The following is a 21,955-nucleotide window of genomic DNA, read 5'->3' on the forward strand; positions in this document are numbered from 1 at the left end:
TATGATTTTGCTGGGGGTAGCCCTTTTAACCGGCTTTATGAGGGAATTCGAAGGCCTATTTTGTTACGGAATTTGGATATCTCCGAACCGTGTTAATTTGACTGTAGCCTTTTTAGTTCAGGATTTTACCCTTGGGCTTATTTTCCCGTTTTACTTCGAGCTTGCATGAAGTGTCAGTCCCCGAGTGGGGTGGCCGTGGCCTATGAAAATCAAGGGTTGCCTAAAAGGTCTTATGATCTCGGAGTTTTAATGATTCGATCTCGTTTATGTTTCGGACGGTAGTCCCCTTAAGCCTGTTTACATAACAGATCGAGAGTATAAAATTGTAAAGTAGAAAAATTTTTCTAAGGCATGCGATATCGGCAAAGAAAAATGCTTCTCTTTATAAATGATTATACATGCGTACATGTTCTGTGCCAGGGCTCGAGCAAACTACGCGGGAACAGTTCGTTTGACCGTTTGGCCCTTACAAATTTTTCGTATCGAGACCCTGCTGCCATGGAGTAATTTCTTCGCATCAAAGTTGACATTCGAGGGTAATGCCCCCCAGTATTCGAGGTTGATTGTAAAGAAACCTCGTATACTGTTGAATTGTTCTAAGTTAGCACGATCAATGGTTGCCTCATTAAAACCCTCACCGGAAAACCCATTTGGGACAAAACCGGTCTAGATAAAAAGAGTGCAACGCGTGATTTCAGACCTAAAAGCTTCGTGTGGAAGAATCCATCACTGTTTCTGGTCGAACACCTGCAAGGGTTAGTTTAAAATATATATAAAAATAGAAGGGGTCGTACCTTAGCAGTTATATCATTTTAGGTGTGATACGTTCCAATTGCTCGGCAGTTGTATGCCATTCATCGTGTCGAGCTTGTAGGATCCCTTTCCGATGATTTCGAGAACCTGGTACGGTCCTACCTAGTTCGGACCCAGTTTCCCTTCATTTGGGTTTTGGTTGTTGAGGGTGACTTTTCTTAGCACCAAGTCCCCGATGTTAAAATGTCGAAGATGCTGGCTCTTCGATTGTAATACCTTTCGATCCGTTATTTTTGAGCAGCCAATCCGACGAGAGCGGTTTCGCATCTTTTCTCCAACAATTCTAGGCCCATGTTCATGGTCTCGTTATTCGACTCCTCTGTTGCATATCGAAACATGATGCTAGGTTCTCCGACCTCGACCGGGATCAAAGCTTCGGCACCATAAACTAACGAGAACAGTGTTGCTCCGGTGCTGGATTTCGATGTTGTGCGGTATGACCATAGAACCTCGGGTAGTATTTCTCTCCATTGTCCTTTGGCGTCGATCAATCTCTTCTTAAAATTTTGGATGATGGTTTTGTTGGTCGATTCGGCTTGTCCGTTCCCACTGGGATGATAAGGTGTTGATAGGATCCTTTTGATTTTGTAATCCTCGAGAAATTTAGTTACTTTGCTGCCGATGAATTGTTTTCCATTATCTCATACAATTTGGGAGGGCATCCCGAATCGACATATGATGTGGTCCCAAATGAAGTCTATGACTTCCTTTTCTCTGACTTTTTCAAAAGCGTGTGCTTCAACCCATTTAGAAAAATAATCAGTCATAAATAAAATAAATTGAACTTTACCTGGGGCCGATGGGAGAGGGCCAACGATGTCCATTCCCCATTTCATGACGGGCCATGGGGACAGGACTGAGTGAAGTAGTTCCCCGGGTTGATGAATCATAGGCGCATGCCTTTGGCATTTGTTGCATTTTCGAACGAACTCCCTTGCGTCCTTCCCCATATCGGTCCAATAGTACCCTGCTCTGATTACTTTGTGGATTAGCGATTCAGCACCAGAATGATTTCCACAAGTGCCCTTGTGAACATCCCGTAGGATGTAGTCAGTATCTCCCGGTCCCAAATATATTGCCAACGGTCCATCGAATGTCTTTCTAAACAGCGTTCTGTCTTCGGACAAAGTGAATCGTGTTGCCTTTGTGCGCAGAGCTCTTGACTCCTTTGGATCTGATGGAAGCTTCTCGTTCTTTAAGTACTCTATGTATTTGTTTCTCTAATCCCAGGTTAAACTTGTGGAGTTTATCTCGGCGTGACCTTCTTCGATTACCGATCTCAAGAGTTGTAAGATAGTCCCCAGGTTGAGTTCGTCGTCTTCGACCGATGAACCTAAGTCTGCAAGAGCGTCGGCCTCGTTGTTCTGTTCTCGAGGTACATGTTGCAAGGTCCATTCCCTAAATTGATGTAGAGTTACCTGTAGTTTATCTAAGTACCTCTGCATTCGGTCTTATCGGACTTCAAAAGTCCCGTTAACTTTGTTTACCACGAAAAGTGAATCACACTTAGCCTCTATGACCTCCACCCCCAAGCTTCTAGCTAGTTTGAAACCTGCAATCACGACTTCATACTCAGTCTCATTGTTAGTCAATTTTGTAGTTCTGATATACTGTCTAACTACATTACCTGTGGGTGATTTTAGTATGATGCCTAATCCGGACACCTTCACATTCGAAGAACAGTCCATAAAGAGGGTCTAGACTCCCGAAGATGTACTAAAAATTTTTCAGTAGTTCTTTTTCAACCTCGGGTACGAGATCTGGCATAAAGTCAGCCACAAAGTCAGCCAAGATTTGAGACTTGATGGCTATTCGGGGTCGATACTCAATATCGTACCCACTGATTTCTACGGCCCATTTGGCTAATCAACCAAAAAGCTCGGTTTTGTGCAAAATATTTCTAAGAGGATAAGTAGTCACAACAAATATTGGATGACATTGGAAATATGGTTTTAGTTTCCTAGAGGCACTTATTAAAATAAGCACTAATTTTTCTAAGTGTGGATATCTAGTTTCGGCCTCACCTAAAGTCCGACTAACATAATAGATAGGGAATTACGTACCTTGTTCTTCTCGGACCAGGATTCCACTTATCGCTATCTCCGAGACTGTCAAGTATAGGTAAAGTTGTTCGTCCACTTTCGAGGTGTGAAGCAGCGGCGGGCTCGATAAATACCGCTTTAGTTCCTCCAAGGCCTGCTGATATTCTGGAGTCCATGCAAAATTGCTCTTCTTCTTAAGCAGCGAGAAGAATCGGTGGCGCCTATCTGAGGATGTCGAAATGAATCATCCTAGGGTGGCTATCCACCCCGTCAGCCTCTGCACGGCCTTTATATTATCCACTACCGTAATATACTCGATAGCTTTGATTTTATCGAGGTTGATCTCGATTCCTCGATTGGACCCCATAAAACCAAGAAACTTTCCCGAGCCAACCCCGAATGCATACTTTTCGGGGTTGAGCTTCCTATTGTACTTCCTCAGTATATCGAAAGTCTCCTGCAAATGCGTTAAATGGTCCTCTACTCGCAGGGATTTAACTAACATGTCATCAATATAAAACTTCCATTGATTTTCCAATTTGTTCTTCGAACATTCGATTTACTAGGCGTTGATAAGTTGCACCAACATTTTTTAGACCGAATGGCATTACATTATAACAGTAGGTCCCGTACTTAGTGATAAACGAGGTCTTTTCCTGATCCTCCGGGTTCAACTGTATCTAGTTGTACCCGGAGTAGGCATGGAGAAAACTGAGAGTTTCGTGGCCGGCCATGGCATCGATCATATGATCGATATTAGGCAAAGGAAAAGAATCCTTGGGGCATGCTTTATTCAAGTCTTTATAATCTACACACATTCTAAGTTTGTTTCCATTCTTAGGGACTACCACTACGTTTGCTAAACATTCGAGATACTTCACTTCCCAAATGGATCCTCTTTTGAGAAGTTTGGTTACCTCGTTCTTGATGAAGGCATGTTTGACCTCGGATTGGGGCCTTCTTTTTTGTTTCAACGGGCGGAATTTAGGGTTCAGGATTAGTTTGTGAGTGGTAATTTCTGGTGGGATCCCTGTCATATCGAGGTGGGACCAAGAAAAGCAATCCATGTTAGCTTTAAGGAAATGAATAAGTTTTTTCCTAAGCTCGGGGGTTAGCCCCGTGCCCAGGTATACCTTTCGTTCGGGTTGATGCTCGGCCGATGTGACTTGTTCTAGCTCTTCGACCGTCAATTTGGTGGTGTCAGATTCATCGGGAATTACAAAGGATCGAGAGATCCAGTAGTCGTCATCCTCGTCAATCTCTTGCTTCTGTAATTTGGTCGAGGCCGGTGTCTGTGGTTGCTATTTGGCTTCCTGCTTTCCCTTCAAATCTGATCCTTTCATTGATGAGAGCATCGATACCGGTATCACTTCATCGACTGCAAACATCTCCTTGGCGGCGCGTTGTTCCCTGTACACCTTTTTGGCTCCCTCCGATGTCGGGAACTTCAGAACTTGGTGAAGGGTTGAGGGTACTGCCCTCATGTTATGGATCCAAGGCCTTCCAAGCAGAGCATTTGTAATGATCCGACTTGTCGTTTTAAGAATTTATGCCCTGTTCAGAACCTTAAGGTCTCGAGCATCTTCGTAATATATATTATGACCCGCGTGTGTTGTCGAGTTTGATTTTCGGAAGATTCGAAATTTAATTTAAAGAACAATTCTTATTTTTGAAGCTTAAATGGAAAGAGTTGATCGGAGAGTTGACTTTTGAGTAAACGACCCCGGAATAAAATTTTGATGATTCCAATAGCTTCATATGGTGATTTTGGAATTAGGAGTGTGTCTGAAAACATTTTTGGAAGTCCGTAGTGAAATTTTGCTTGAAATGGCGAAAGTTGAATTTTTGAAAAGTTTGACTGGGGAGTTGACTTTTTGATATTAGAGTCGGAATTCAGTTCTGAAAATTTTTATAGAGTTATGTCATTTATAACTTGTGTGCAAAATTTGAGGTCAATCAGAATTGATTTGATACGTTTCGGCATAAAATATAGAAGTTGGAAAATTTGAAAACTCATAATTCGATTCGATGCGCGATTCGTAATTTCGGCATTGTTTGGCATGGTTTGAAGCCTCAACTAAGCTCATATTATATTTTGGGACATGTTGGTATACTTGGTTAAGGTACCGAGGGCCTCGGATGTATTTTGGAAGATTAACGGAATGGATTTCGGACAAAAGGAGCTGCTGGAATTTTTCTGCTGCAGAAGCTGTTTTTGGATAGCAACTGGTACAATCGTAGAGCCGACTTTGGAAGCTTATATTTCGAAATTTATAAGGAATCTGAAAATTTTCAAAACCTAAAAGTTGTAGCCCTTTGATTCTAGTTTTCTAAAAGTTAAATCATTCATTATTTGGACATTTGTACAAAATGTTATGATCGACTAACCAAAACCTGATACTGCAGTTTTCACTGCAATTTCTGGTTGGAAAGTTGAAGTAGGTCACATTTTAAAGATGCGACCTACCTTGGCAGAAGCTATATTTTGGCGTTTCGGCCATTTTAACATATTTGGAGCTATGGAGCTATGGAGCTCGAATTGAAGCGATGTTTGAGGCGATTTCACCATATGGATTGGGGTAAATGTTCTATATCCAAAAATGATTATATTTCATAAATTCATGGTTATATGCATCATAAATTTCGGATTTAAATGGAAGAAATCAAGATTTTTGCAATAATTTTCAAGAACGAAAATTTTAGATTTGGAGGTTGAGTTGTTATCGGAATTTGATAAAATTGGTATGGGTGGACTCGTAATTGAATGGGTTGTCGGATTTTGTGAGTTTTGTCAGATTCCGAGACATGGGGCCCACAAGCAATTTTTGTGTTAAATTTCGGATTTTATTGGAAAATTAGTATTTTCATATGAAATTAATTCTTATAATTAGTATTCACTGAATTGAATTAATTTGGTTAGATTTGAGCTATCCGTAGGTCAATTCAAGGAAGAAGGTGATTTTGGAATATCGGCCTAACTTCAAAAAGGTAAGTATCTTGCCTAACCTTGTGTGGGAGAATTTTTCCTTAGGCATTGAATCTTATGTGAAAATTGTGTGATTAAAAACCATGTACGCGTGGTGACGAGTACGTACTTGGTTTATATATGCAAATTATACCGGTTAAAATTCGTAGACACTCTTATGTATTAAATTGGAAAATTATTGGAACTTATTAAATTTCTTATTTGTCATGCCTCTTTTCCTTGTGTGCTGAGGTTGTTTTTATATGATAATTTGGTGTGATTTCCACTTGTCTTTTATGTGAATTCTGTGTTTGTTAAGTTTTTCACTCCCGGATATTTTGTTAAGATTTATGTGTGCATTATGGCTGAGTCGTGAGTTTCTTATTGTGGAAAATTAATGTATTGTTGATTTTTGTGGTAAGTTGTAATATTTGGACACCTGACGTGCAATTTGTGATATGTTGTAATATTTGAGCACTTGATGTGCAATTTGTGATATGTTGTAAGATTTGAGCACTTGATGTGCAATTTATGATATGTTGTAATATTTGAGCACTTGATTTGCAATTTTTGATATGTTGTGATATGTGAGCACTTGAGGTGCAAGTTGTATTATGCTGTGATATTCAGGAACTTGAGGTACGATTTGTGAAATATTGTGATATTGATACGCATGCGGTAATATAAGATCAGGGTATTGAAACGCATGCGGTGAGATAAGGGTGGCTTGAAACGCGTGGCTAGTAGGGGAACTACTAGAAGTCATACGGTGTAATAAGGGTGGCTAAAACGCGGGATGCTATTTCGGAAAAAAATAATTTCTTTAAAATTAAATGTGAAGGCTCCCGCGGTGATATAAGAAAATGAGATATTGTGAATTTATTTATGATTTGGGACTACGAGGCGGTACCTCGGGAGTGCCCTGTTGATATTTCTTATTTATGTTCTTGTCTTTGGTGACTTTGTTTCATTTAATATGTAAATTCTTGTCTTCTTCCGTGATGTACTAGTTGACTTTATTATTATGTGTTTTGTGCTCCTTGTTGTATTGTGTTGGCTTTGGCTTTTTAGTACGAGACTCTAAATATTTATATTATTCTTTTTGGTATTTACTGATTTTTGATGATTGAGTTATTTTAAATAAAAAGAAATTACTATTATGTTTTAAATTAATAAGTTTTACATCCAAATCAGCAGCTATCGGGTGCTTCATTTTAATTGAAATATTTTTTTCTTCACTCAAACGATTTCTAAAATAAATTTATTTCTTTGTTGATTTCTTACTTGATTTAAAAAATTTAAACTTACTTTATTAGAAATAAATTGATCATGTAGATATTATATACATTGATATTATTGGCACGTGAGTTATCCGTATAGTTGTGATAGAAATATGGACACGAGGTGCCGTGAAAATATGAAAGTGGGCTGACCCATATTACGAAAATATGAAAGTGGGCTGAGACCCGTATTTTTATGATTATGAAATGAGGCGTCACAAAGTGACTTTTATTTGATGGAATTATATTCCAAAATATTATTTTGAAAGAGTTATAGTTGAAAGAAATTTATTTGAAGGGAGTATATTCGAAATATACATTTATTTGACTGGGTTATATTCTAAAGATGTTTATTGAAAAATTTATATTTGAAAGATTTATACTTGAAGTACTTACATTGGAAAGACGTATATTTGAGGGACTTATTTGATTGGTTGTATTTGTGTTCCTTATTCGTTCGAGCAATATTTATGGTGTTCTTGTTGCTTTGTTGTTTATATTATTTATTTATTCTTGTTGCCATCATTGCCATTTGTTTCTATTATTATTATTATTATTATTATTATTATTATTATTATTATTATTATTATTATTATTATTATTATTATTATTATTATTATTATTATTATTATATACTGCTACACTGCACAGATTAATTGATTAGTGAGTGTCTTGACTGTACCTCGTCACTACTCCACCGAGGTTAGTCTTGATACTTACGGGGTACCGACTGTGGTGTACTCATACTACACTTCTGCTCATTTTTGTGCAGAGTCGGGTATTGGAGATATCAGACTCGGAAAAAGTTAGAGTGTAATCGCAAGAATTCAAGGTAGAGCTGATTGGTCGTCGCAGTCCCTTGGAATCTTTCCATTTTATCGTACTGTCAATTATTATTCGAACAGTATTGTATATTCGATTTCCTTGAGATCATTTCATATATTTAGTTAGCATTCGTGACTCAGTATTACCAGTCTTGGGTGGTTGTATCATTATTTCCGCTGTTGGTTTCGATTATCTATTTATAAAAAAACATGTCTTGGATTGTTATTATGATCGGCTTACTTAGTCATAGAGACTAAGTGTCATCACGACGCCTGTGGTGGAATTTTGGATCGTGACAAGTTGGTATCAGAGCTTTAGGTTCATAGGTTCTACGAGTCACGAACGAGTTTAGTAGAGTCTTGTGGATCGTTACGGGGACGTCTGTACTTATCTTCGAGAGGCTACAGAGCTAGTAGAAAAATTTTCACTTCTTTCATTCCTTATCGTGCAGCATTTATTGAGCTTGAAGCATATATCTTATGGTCTTTTGCATTCACTCATGTATGAAATTGCGCACTCGATATCAGCTATGCGCCAATGGTTCGTGATACTACAGAGGGGTTATAAGGGAGCCACGGTTGCTCAACCATTGTTACCACGTGTCGTCCAGATCGAGGATGCGGAAGTATTGAGAGATTATTCAGTTGTGCACATGGGGGTTCAGTAGGTTCTGACATCTGGTTGATAAGTACGATCTTAAGAAGGTTTAATTAGTTGCCTAATTGTCACAATCATGGTAGGGTCACAAGGTGGATGTAGTTCTGATGATAGTTGGTGGTATTAGAGACTATGTGATTTGTATGGGATTTTCATTTAGTGAAGGGTACATACTAGCAATCAAGGCACTGGAGGAAGCGAGTTTAACTATCACGAGGATGGCATGCGCCAAATAAATGGCTTGAGGTGTCTTATGACTGGTGTCGTACGAGCAGTAAAGGTTAGTATTATGGATCATTGGACTGTGTCCTATGGCTTCGCGCCAAGTGAAGAGAGTCCACTATCAACGATCAAATTTTAGGGTCATGTGTTATATCAGTTTTGGCCTGAGATATATTTATGTGGTATTGAAAGGTTCTCTGAAACTTGTATATGATTAAGATCTGAGATTTGTATGGGATGATGCTGGGACTTGTGGTATTCTCGCGTCCTTAATAATTCTACATTTCAGTATCAACGGGGTTATGGAAATAATTTCAGAATACTCGGGGTGTTCCAGTAAGTTCTTTTAATGAATCACCGGCACGGGGTTCCTATAATGGTTATTCCAGTTATCCGGCACAGACTCAGTATGAGCAGCCGAACCGGCAGAGGGGTTGTTATGAGTGTGGTGATACTAGACATATCAAGAGAAATTGTCCCAGACTTGGGAGGGGTGGATTTCATCAGAGCACTCAAGTTACAAGCTTTATTCCAGTTAATACTCCACATGCACAACCAGTTAGAGGTGGAGGACATGCGGGTTGAGGGCGCCTAAGAGGTGGAGGCCCGACCCGTTGATATAATTGCTATGATTTGGCTGAGGCCGATACACCAGATAGTGTCGTTACAGGTATGAATCAATTTACAATAAAACTATTCTTATTTTGATTCGATTTCGATTACCGAGGTGGGAACTCCTTTCATGCTCCTTATATGGTGGATTAGTGAATTTGTACTCCACTCCCATGTTTATCCCTGTTGGGAGATTTTAATAGTGTTAGCTTGTGTCTAACATTTTATTTTGTACACTATTGAGGGCTAATAGTCCAAAAGTGACTTTCTGTTACTCACTACAGTGGGTTTTGATATAAATTCGGGATAGTTTGGTTAAAATTTATGAAAATTATGCCCTACCTGTATGAGGTTCATTATGTGATGTGAAATTTTTTTTCCAGAATTTATGAGAAGAAAGAAAAGAAAAAAAATTCAGTTGGCACAATGTGTACAATATTTGTGATTTAGAGTTGAGGATGAGATCCTTGTATTTTTATATGATGAGAAATATTTAAACCGGGCTACAAGCTGCGGTGAAAGTTATATAAGGACGAGGTCCTTGTGGTGAAATATTTATGAGTTTAAATTCTCCCTTTGTGAAGTTTAATTTGTACTATAGTACTAATAGGGAGTTATGCGTGATAGGCTTATGTGATAATTATTTTATGTGTTTTTGTGCCATAATTGTGCTGTAATTATTGAGTTTTAGCCTACGAGGTGAGTGCCCAGGTGGCGTTAAATGTGACTCGTTAACCCGAGTAAATAATTATGAGGTCGGCATGCCTCGCGCGTTGCCGTCAGTGTTGTGAAAAAAAAAATTAGATATGAGATTTTGGTTAAGATGAGATTAATTGAGGATGCTGAAGTTAATTATAAACAGCTATTATGACCAGAGATGTGGTTATGGACATACATATGATGTGTTTCATGTCCAGATATCATTATGATAATGCAGTGCTTGTAATGTTGAGATTAGTGTTATTGATATATACATTGTGGTACTTTTGTTGGGTTGTGGATGTTTGTTAGAAGTTGTTTTGGTGTTACTCTGGCAGGTAGATAGGCCCAATTACAAGGAAGACTCTGCCAAAAGTTCTGAAAAATTTGGGAGATAGTAAAATTTAGGGAATTGAGATGTGCGAAAGAAGAGATAAGTTATGTTATATGTTTGAGGGCGGACTCTACTTCTTATTCAAGGACGAGTGATCCTAAGTGGGGGAGAATGTAACACCGTGAAAAAATTTTGAAGTACTTCAACACTATCAAGAAAGTTTATGTGTGCGTAGGCATGAGTTGCTATAGCCAGTTGAGACTAATATCATGTGTTGATGTGAAAATCAGGCCTTTTGAAAATGTTTGGAGTGTAAGAAATTGGTTTTAAACTTTATAAGTATGGATAAAAGAAATAATCTCAAATGAGATGGTATTGTCGGACCCATGTTAATTGCGAGGATATAGAATCACCCGCGAGTATGTGTGTAAGGATACACTCAGTAATTTAATGTCCTCAGAATAATTCTTGGCACGTTCGAGGACGAACGTATATTTTAAGAAAGGGGGAATGTAACGACCCGACTTATCGTTTTAAGAATATACGTCCCGTTCAGTGACTTAAGGTCTCGAACAGCTTCGTAATATGTATTATGACCCGCGTGTGTTGTCGAGTTTGGTTTGCGGAAGATTCGGAATTTAATTTAAAGAACAATTCTCATTTTTGAAGCTTAAATGGAAAGAGTTGATCGGAGAGTTAACTTTTGAGTAAACGACCCCGGAATGGAATTTTGATGATTCCAATAGCTCCGTAGGGTGATTTTGGACTTAGGAGCGTATCCGAAAAAGTCTTTTGAAGTCCGTAGTGAAATTTTGCTTGAAATGGTGAAAGTTGAATTTTTGGGAAGTTTGACCGGGGAGTTGACTCTTTGATATCGGAGTCGGAATCCAGTTTTGAAAATTTTTATATATCTGTTATGTTATTTATGACTTGTGTACTAAATTTGAGGTCAATCAAAATTGATTTGATACGTTTCGGCGCAAAATATAGAAGTTGGAAGATTTAAAAATTCATAATTCAATTCGATGCGCGATTCGTAATTTCGGCGTTGTTTTGCGTGGTTTGAAGCCTTAACTAAGTTCGTATTGAATTTTGTGACATGTTGGTATATTTGGTTAAGGTCCCGAGGGCCTCAGGTGGATTTCGGAAGGTTAACAGAATGAATTTCGGACCAAAGGAGCTGCTAGAATTTTTCTGCTGCTGAAGCTTTTTTTGGACAGCAACTGGTACAATCACAGAGCCGACTTTGGAAGCTTATATCTCAAAATTTATAAGCAATATGAAAATTTTCAAAACATGAAAGTTATAGCCCTTTGATTCTAGTTTCCAGAAAGTTAAACAATTTATCATTTGGATATTTGTACAGAATGTTATGATCGACTAACCGAAGCATAGTACTACAGTTTTCACTGCAATTTCTGGTTGGAAAGTTGAAGTAGGTCGCATTTTAAAGATGCGACCTACCTGGCAGAAGTTATATTTTGGGGTTTCGGCCAGTTTAACATATTTGGAGCTATGGAGCTCGGATTGAAGCGATTTTACCATATGGATTGAGATAAGTGTTCTATATCCAAAAGTGATTATATTTCATAAATCCATGGTTATATTCATCATAAATTTCGGATTTAAATGGAAGAAATCAAGATTTTTGCAAAACTTTTCAAGAACGAAAATTTTAGATTTGGAGGTCGAGTTGTTATCGAAATTTGATAAAATTGGTATGGGTGGACTCGTAATTGAATGGATTATCGGATTTTGTGAGTTTTGTTAGATTCTGAGATGGGCCCCACGGGCAATTTTTGTGTTAAATTTTGAATTTTGTTGGAAAATTAGTATTTTCATAAGGAATTAATTTCTATAATTAGTATTCACTGAATTGAATTAATTTATTTAGATTTAAGCTGTTCATAGGTCAATTCAAGCAAGAAGGCGATTTTGGAATATCGGCCTAACTTCAAAAAGGTAAGTATCTTGTCTAACCTTGTGTGGGGGAATTTCTCCTTAGGCATTGAGTCTTATGTGAAAATTGTGTAATTAAAAATCATGTACGCGAGGTGACGAGTACGTACTTGGTTTATATGTGCAAATTATATCGGTTAAAATTCGTAGACACCCTTATGTATTAAATTGAAAAATTGTTGGAACTTATTAAATTCCTTATTTGTCATGCCTCTTTTCCTTGTTTGTCGAGGTTGTTTTTATATGATAATTTGATGTGATTTCCACTTGTCTTTTATGTGAATTCTGTGTTTGTTAAGTTTTTCACTCCCGGATAATTTGTTAAGATTTTTGTACGCATTATGGCCGAGTCGTGAGCTTCTTATTGTGGAAAATTAATGTATTGTTATTTTCTGTGGCAAGTTGTAATATATGGACACCTGATGTGCAATTTGTGATATGTTGTAATATTTGAGCACTTAATGTGCAATTTGTGATATGTTGCAAGATTTGAGCACTTGATGTGCAATTTGTGATATGTTGTAATATTTAAGCACTTGATGTGCAATTTGTGATATGTTGTGATATGTGAGCACTTGAGGTGCAAGTTGTATTATGCTGTGATATTTGGGCACTTGAGGTGCGATTTGTGAAATATTGTGATATTGATACACATGCGGTGATATAAGATCAGGGTGTTGAAACGCATGCAGTGAGATAAGGGTGGCTTGAAATGTGTGTCTAGTAGGGGAATTAATAGAAGTCATGCGGTATGATAAGGGTGGCTAAAATGCGGGATGCTATTTCGGAAAAAATAATTTTTTTAAAATTAAATGTGAAGGCTCTCGCGGTGATATAAGAAAATGAGATATTGTGAATTTATTTATGATTTGGAACTACGAGGTGGTACCTCGGGAGTGACCTGTTGATATTTCTTATTTATGTTCTTGTCTTTAGTGACTTTGTTTCATTTAATATGTAAATTCTTGTCTTCTTCTGTGATGTATTAGTTGACTTTATTATTATGTGTTTTGTGCTCCTTGTTGTATTGTGTTGGGTTTGATTTTTTAGTACGAGACTCTGAAGATTTATATTTTTGGTTTTGGTTTTTACTGATTTTCGATGATTGAGTTATTTTAAATAAAAAAAATTACTATTATGTTTTAAATTAATAAGTTTCACATCCAAATCAGCAGCTATCGGGTGCTTCATTTTAATTGAAATGTTATTTTCTTCACTCAAACGATTTTTAAAATAAATTCATTTCTTTGTTGATTTCTTACTTGATTTAAAAAATTTAAACTTACTTTATTAGAAATAAATTGATCATGTAGATATTATATACATTGATATTATTGGCACGTGAGTTGTCCGTACAGTTGTGATAGAAATATGGGTACGAGGTGCCGTGGAAATATGAAAGTGGGCTGAGACCCGTATTTTTATGATTATGAAATGAGGTGTCACAAGGCGACTTTTATTTGATGGAATTATATTCCAAAATATTATTTGAAAGAATTATAGTTGAAAAAGATTTATTTGAAGGGATTATATTTGAAATATATATTTATTTGACAGGGTTATATTTTAAAGATTTTTATTGAAAAACTTATATTTGAAAGATTTATACTTGAAGTACTTACATTGGAAAGACGTATATTTGAGGGACTTGAGTGATTGGTTGTATTTGTGTTCCTTATTCGTTCGAGCAATATTTATGATGTTCTTGTTGCTTTGTTGTTTATATCATTTATTTATTCTTGTTGCCATCATTGTCATTTGTTTCTATTATTATTATTATTATTATATACTGCTACACTGCACATGTTAATTGATTAGTGAGTGTCTTGACTGTACCCCGTCGCTACTCCACCGAGGTTAGTCTTGATACTTACGGGATATCGACTGTGGTGTACTCATACTACACTTCTATATATTTTTGTGCAGAGTCGGGTATTGGAGATATCAGACTCGGACAGAGTTAGAGTGTAATCGCAAGGATTCAAGGTAGAGCTGCTTGGTCATCGCAGTCCCTTGGAATCTTTCTATTTTATCGTACTGTCAATTATTATTCGAACAGTATTGTATATTCGATTTCCTTGAGATCATTTCATGTATTCAGTTAGAGTTTGTGACTCAGTATTACCAGTCTTAGGTGGTTGTATCATTATTTCCGTTGTTGGTTTCGATTATCTATTTACAAAAAAAAATGTCTTGGATTGTTATTATGATCGGCTTACTTAGTCATAGAGACTAAGTGTCATCACAATTCCTGTGGTAGGATTTTGGTCATGACAGCGTTGTTCCTCATGTCACCCTCGATCACTTGGAACTTTGTTTCTTGGATGGTCCCATCCACATTCGTCTGCAGAGTAATTTCACCTTTGGTGGTTTCGCTCGCCATATTGAAGCCGTTAAGTACTCGGGCTGCGGGCACAATTTGATCTTGTATGCTGAGTTGTTCTACGACCCTCGAACGAATAATGTTGGCCGAGCTACCTGGATCAATCAAAACACGTTTAACTTGAATTTTATTCATAAGGACATATATTACCAGTGCATCGTTGTGGGGTTGTAAGATCCCCTCTGCATCCTCGTTATTGAAAGACAAGGTCCCTTCCGGTACATAATCTTGAGTCCGTTTTTCCCTCGTGACCGACACCTTGGTGAGTTTGAATACGGGCCCCTGAGGAATATCGACCCCTCCAACAATCATGTGGATCACGTGTTGCGGCTCTTCTTGCTCATTCTGTCTGTTTGAATCTCTGTTCTTGAAGTGGGTTTTAGCCTGATCTCTTAAGAATTCTCGAAGATGCCATTCGTTGAACAAACGGGCTACCTCCTCCCTTAGCTGTCTGCAATCTTTTGTTCTATGACCATGTGTTCCATGATATTTGCACATTTTATTAGGATTTCTCTGGGCCGGATGAGTCTGTAGCGGTCGGGGCCACCCGGTGTCTTTGATGTGCCCAATGGCCGATACAATAGTTGATGCATCAATGTTGAAGTTGTATTCCGATAGTCGTGGTGCTTCTTTGGGTTCGACATTCCTGTCGAAACCGCTCTTACTCATGAGCCCTCGAGAGCTCTGTCCTCGATCATTTCTTCTATCAATTCGAATGAGGTTACGTCCAGGCCCGTTATTTCTCCGATCTCCACTGTATGGTTGATATCGATCTCTATTTGACCGTGGTTCCCGGTCAATATCCCTTTTAACTCTGTCGATGGTCCTGTTTGGATAGACAGACCCGGAAGAAGTCCCCAACTGGTCATCCTCAACCCTAATCTTTGATTGGTACTGATTATGCACATCGGCCCAGGTTATAGCTGGATATTCGATCAAGTTCTGCTTTAACTCTTGTGAGGCTACCGAACTTCGTACGTTTAGGCCTTGAGTGAAAGCCTAAACGGCCCAATCGTGGGCAACCGAGGGCAGATCCATACGCTCTATTTGGAACCGGGATACGAACTCTTTGAGCATCTCGTTGTCCTTCTCTTTGGAATGGGCTTAGGAGTCACGCTCGGGGGGAAGGGATTTTATATGAACTTCTTTGAATCCAAACCCTTCAAAATCGGTGGTGCCCCCGGAATTTGATCAACTCGGGATTATAAGTTTTCACCTTTTTGTCATTCGCTTCAATCTTCTTCTCCCCCAATTCAATTCGCTTTGTCAGCTCCTCAAACATTTTCAAGATAGCGAGGTCGGTCCCTGACTCATTCACATTTGACCTCCCCGGCACTGGTTCGCCCTGTGAATAACGTCCCGTGATGGCTCGGGTTCCACCCTACTCGGTGCGTGATTCTGATTTTGGAGTTGTGCTATTGCAACTTGTTGAGCCTGCAACATTTCGAATATTATTCGAAGGCTGATTTTGCCTTCTTCGTCCTCCTGTGCGTTCTGACCGACTGATCGAACGTCTCTGTGGATGCTATTTTCGGGGTCGACCCCCAGATTTGCATTCAGGGCAACATGGGAACTGACGTCGATGGGGTCTGCAACTGGCACTCCTTCAAGATCAACTGGAGGCACTTCATTTCCTGGGGCGCCTACGTTGTCGTTTTTGCCATGAAAACCAAGACCATTGTCGATGTGTGTGGGTACTGCTTGAGAGTTCGACATGCTGATCCTGGAATCAAAAATTCTTACAAGAACAAGTGTAAAGCAGTGTGTGTTATGAAAATTAGCACCAGACAATCACTATTATCCTTAGCCCCACGATGGGCGCCAAACTATTTACCTTTAAAATCAGATAACAATTAAATTTGTAAGTGGTTTTAAGGATATGTGATTTCACTTGGCACAAACTGAGAAATATAAGAATTGAAGTTAGAAATTAACTGTAAAATGAAGCAAACCAATGTAACGCATAACTTTGGCCCTCAAGCTAGGTCGCCCTCGAACCAACTGAATATATTATTGAGAAGCAAGAACTTAACAACTGAATAAGAGAGCTTAAGAGAAAAAAACGTAATATGTCCCTTTGTTATGCGTGAATCCCCCCTTATATAGTAGAGGAGTTCTACATATGGTACAATTCTAAATACAGAAGAAAATCTTTTGATTAGCTAATCAACCGGTCTTGACTTGATATATGCCGAGATCTCCGCCACAATCATCGTCCGGTCACGGATTCCTCGGATTTCTTTTATTTGACTTAGCATGCTTCCTTCGATCTCGCTAGATCCCTATCATTCTCGGTCTCAACCTTAGCTGGTCTTGATCTCGATCGATCCCTGAATCACGAGCTAGGCAATATTTATTCACGCAACGATCCAATATAAGTTGAGATTGAACCTCGGTCTGCCACCCCGGTCTCGATTAACCATACAAAATCTGGTAAGTACGATTTTGATCGTATACAATATATTTAAGAAATCGAAATTGTGTTTGGACATGTATTTCACTTGAAAAAATATTGCAGTTTAGTGACAGGAAAACATTGTTTGCTTGAAAAAGAGGTAAAATCAATATTTTTTTTAAAATTTGAAACTCATCTTCAAAAATTTTGAATTTCATTTTCAAAAATTCAGTTAAAAGTATAACCAAACAATATTTTAAAGATGAGTTTAGAAGAAAAGACAAAAAGTTGTATGGACAAACGAGTAGCTGTTTGGTTCGGAAAACTGAAGTATTTTTGAAAATCGCACCGAAGCGTTTTGCGAAAATGAAAATGACCATCTCTGGAGTTTGACAAACTAAAACAATTTGTTCCGGAAACCTTATACCCATAAGCAAATTCAACACATAAATTCTTCCCAATAATTTTAAGAAAAAATTCCAGAACTAGTTTTTAAGAAATTAAATTAAACCAACTCAATTACTCAAGCAACACATTAAGTGTAACGGATTCTTAACTCTCATTCTTGACTCGAAATGTGTCGATAGATCACAGTCGTTAAATCTAACGTCTCAAAGCAAAGAAAAAGAATAAGGAGTGTATCAAAAATATCAATAAGGACAAAATGGTCATATACAATTTATACAAAGAAAAATCAAAAGGGAATCTCTTACCCAGTCAAAAGATGCATATTCTCTTGGATTCTTGGTAAGCTTTCCCATTTCCAAAGTCAATGGAACGAACCAATTATGGCTCTCAAGTCTCTTTCTTTCGCTAAAAGAAAATTCAATATCTTGACAATTAGACATTAAGTATCATAAGTATACTGAAGAAATAGAATCCCATTAAAGATCATCCGTGTGTTAGATTGAGTATGTGAACAAAGTACAACATGAAAAGTTGAAAAGAAAAATAAGTTATTTATAAGAAGTTAAATACTCTTTATGGTGTGAGACTTTTTTGATAAAATTAAACCAACTTGACCCAAAACGGATAATACACTATGTTAAAAATATCTTTAGGAATTTTATCCCAACGAGATGTGACTCGACCAATATACACAACTCTTAACCCCAAGGACTTTCATTCTTAGCACCCAAAGGCTCACTAGCCTCATTTTCACAAATATTTACCAAAAAAGTATAGTACAAAATTCAGATTTGAACTCCTTTCAATTGGCAGATTAATCAAAGTTGAAAAAAGACAGTTTGAAAACACTACCACACGCTATAAGGTTTTCAGAACTCGTTTGGTTACTGAGAAAATGAATTATTCACAGTTTAAAATATGGTATTATTTTATATTTTGTCTAGGTTATATTTTAATTTTCGATTCGTTATAATTTTTATACCACATCTAATGTGGGATAACAATAGAGGGATTAGTTATACCCGAATAAAACAAGTAAATTGATAAAATTGTCCTTCTGCCAAAGCCTTTTACCGAAAAATCAAGGTTTAAATTAGAAATAAAACTTATCAAAGTTAATTTTGTTTAAAGCTAAATGCATTCTTTAGAGTATACACTACGTATATCTTATTACTAATGCAGTAAACCAAATAAATCGTAGGTACTAAATAATCAAGGAATTATTGATCTCGGTATTAGTACAATTGATGTATTAAAATTTCTAACATAATTTTATTCCCGCCAAACTATCCCTACAAGTATAGTACTCCAACCCTTTCTCCTCGCAAAAATAAGCCAACAACAACAAACAACAACAACCCAATAAAATCTCATTAATGGGGTATGGGGAGGGTAGTGTGTACGCAGACCTTACCCCTACCCCGAAGAAGTAGAGAGGCTGTTTCCGAAAGACCCTCGGCTCAAAAAAAAAAGATAAAAGAACAAAAAGAAAACAATATTAGTATCACAACATCAATAAGAGGATAAATAGAAAACTTAGCACACGAGAACTTAGCACACGTTATACATGACTTTGACACTATTTAAGCCAGCCAATGGCACTAGTGATTGCATACTTTTCAGCAAAAAGGAGAAATCAACAAGTGTGAGATATAGAACAAAGACTGTTGAGAGTTGTTTCTTCTTACTATTTTTGTAGTTTAGTTTTCTTAAGATTTTCACAGTTCCAAACATGGAGTTGGAATCTAATGCTGACAGAATGTTTGCTCTACCAGTTGACTCAGAACATAAGGCCAATGAATTCAGAGTGTACTCTGCTTCAGCTCCTCACATGCGATCATTTCACCTTTCTTGGGTTTCTTTCTTTGCTTGTTTTGTTTCCACATTTGCTGCTCCACCACTTCTCCCCATAATCCGTGACAATCTTGATCTTACAGCCACTGACATTGGAAATGCTGGGATTGCAGCTGTTTCTGGTGCTGTCTTTGCAAGAATTGCTATGGGAACAGCTTGTGACTTATTTGGTCCAAGACTTGCTTCATCTGCACTTATTCTCTTAACTGCACCAGCAGTTTCCTTAACTGCAATTTCCAATTCGGCGATTTCCTTCCTTCTTGTTCGTTTCTTCACGGGCTTTTCACTTGCCACTTTTGTCTCGACCCAATTCTGGATGAGCTCTATGTTCTCTGCTAAGGTCGTTGGCACGGCCAATGGCATAGCCGGAGGCTGGGGAAATCTTGGTGGCGGAGCTACACAGCTAATTATGCCTTTAATCTTTTCACTAATACATAAAATCGGTGCAACTGAGTTTACTGCTTGGAGAATTGCATTTTTTATACCTGCCTTGTTTCAGGCTTTATCAGCATATGCTGTTTTCTTTTTAGGCCAAGATATGCCTGATGGGAATTATGCACAGCTCCATAAATCAGGAGAAAAGCATAAAGATAATATATCAGATGTTCTCTATCATGCAATTACAAATTATAGAGGGTGGATCTTGGCATTGACTTATGGCTATTGTTTTGGGGTTGAACTCACTGTGGACAACATAATTGCACAGTATTTTTTTGACAGGTTCCATGTGAATCTTCACACAGCTGGAATTATTGCAGCCAGTTTCGGGTTAGCAAATTTATTTTCCAGGCCTGGAGGAGGGATATTGTCTGATATCGTGGCGAAAAGGTTCGGAATGAGGGGAAGGCTTTGGGCACTATGGATTGTGCAAACTATAGGAGGCTTGTTATGTGTTCTTTTAGGGAAAGTAGAATCTTTAAGTGGTTCTATTGTTGTGATGCTTGTGTTTTCAGTGTTTTGTCAAGCTGCCTGCGGCCTTACTTTCGGGGTAGTTCCATTTGTTTCAAGAAGGTATGTATTCCACCTGGTTTTTGTATTACTTACTACTCAAGGTTTATTTTACTTAAACCTGATAAAAGAGTTAAAATTCTATATACTAACTGTTGTCAGATTATTGAAAAAGCAATTGCATGTAATTCTATGTAATAAATAACAGTAACCTGCTTCTTTTCACACTGTCAATATATCCTTGTACAGAACACATATTAGACGTCTAATCCTTGGATGTTTTTTTTTGCTTAAATAGATCACTGGGCATAATTTCGGGGATGACAGGAGGAGGAGGAAATGTTGGAGCAGTAATAACTCAAGTAATTTTCTTTAGAGGAACAAGATATTCAACAGAAACAGGGATTACATACATGGGTATCATGATTATATGTTGCACTCTCCCCATTTTGTTTATATACTTCCCACAATGGGGTGGAATGTGTTATGGTCCCTCATCTAAAGGCTTGACAGAGGAAGATTACTACATGAAAGAGTGGAGTTTAACTGAGAAAGAGAATGGTTTTCACCAGGCAAGCATGAAATTTGCTGGTAATAGTACAAGTGAAAGAGGTAATTAAAAAAGTGGAATCTGCTCCTACTATACACCAATAGATGGAACTCCAAATACAACCATTTGAGTTCAAGCATGTTTTTATCGTATTGTATTTTATTGTTCAAGTTACACAAATTTCTGTTTAAGCTTACTAAGAACTCTAGTGCAATGTGTGTATTTTTCTATTTTTCTTGACTTTGCATGGTTATTTTGTTTCTCTAGGCGTTTGTACTAGGTAAATTGTATCAACTATGTAAATTTTGACAAAGGTACGAAAAAACAGAGCCATTATATATTGAGGTGTGCAAGCTAATGTTACTCATGAGCAATGAAGCTACACTGGGACAATCTCAAAGTACAAAAGTTTCCACCTTAACAATTGGTAGTTACAAGTGTTGCCCCTTTCTAATTTGTTATTATTATTGTTGCTTAGTGTAATACATATAATATGATGACCAAAAAATATTATTTTTAAATTTAATAATTAATTCTGTATTCTAAGAATTCGAAAATCACTATTTATCATTCCTCGACTTGTGTGCGCAGTCCGTAAAATTTTCTGGAAAGTTTTTATGTGAAAAATGGATAAAATGTGAATTAGAGCTTTAAAATTCAACGGAGTTGACTTTGGTCAACATTTTGAGCAAACGGACTCGGATCAGTATTTTGACAGTTCCGGTAGGTCCGTATCGTGATTTGGGACTTGGGCGTATGCCCGGAATCAAATTCCGAGGTCCCTAACCCGAGATATAAAGTTTTGATGAAAATTAAAAGTTTAAGTTCAAATAGTGACCGGATGTCGAATTATATGCAAACGACCCCAGAATATAATTTTGATGATTCCAACAGCTCCGTATGTTGATTTTAGATTTAGGAGCATGATCAAAACTTTATTTGGAAGTCCGTAGTGAAATTAGGCTTGAAATGGCTAAAATAGGAATTTAAAGTTTGGAAGTTTGACCGG

The 21,955-nt window shown here is 37.5% G+C and overlaps 1 protein-coding gene across 1 annotated transcript; it reads left to right on the plus strand.

Moving 5' to 3' along the window:
- The first annotated feature begins 19,225 nt into the window (after positions 1 to 19,225).
- Positions 19,226 to 21,301, plus strand: LOC104116511 (high affinity nitrate transporter 2.5). Its single transcript, XM_009627381.4, has 2 exons — positions 19,226 to 20,459; positions 20,695 to 21,301. The coding sequence occupies exons 1-2, from the start codon at positions 19,327 to 19,329 to the stop codon at positions 21,014 to 21,016; spliced, it is 1,455 nt and encodes a 484-aa protein (XP_009625676.1). The 5' UTR covers positions 19,226 to 19,326; the 3' UTR covers positions 21,017 to 21,301.
- Positions 21,302 to 21,955: the final 654 nt, after the last annotated feature.

The sequence above is a fragment of the Nicotiana tomentosiformis genome, chromosome 10, assembly GCF_000390325.3.
Source record: "Nicotiana tomentosiformis chromosome 10, ASM39032v3, whole genome shotgun sequence".
NCBI classification, from domain to species: Eukaryota; Viridiplantae; Streptophyta; class Magnoliopsida; order Solanales; family Solanaceae; genus Nicotiana; species Nicotiana tomentosiformis.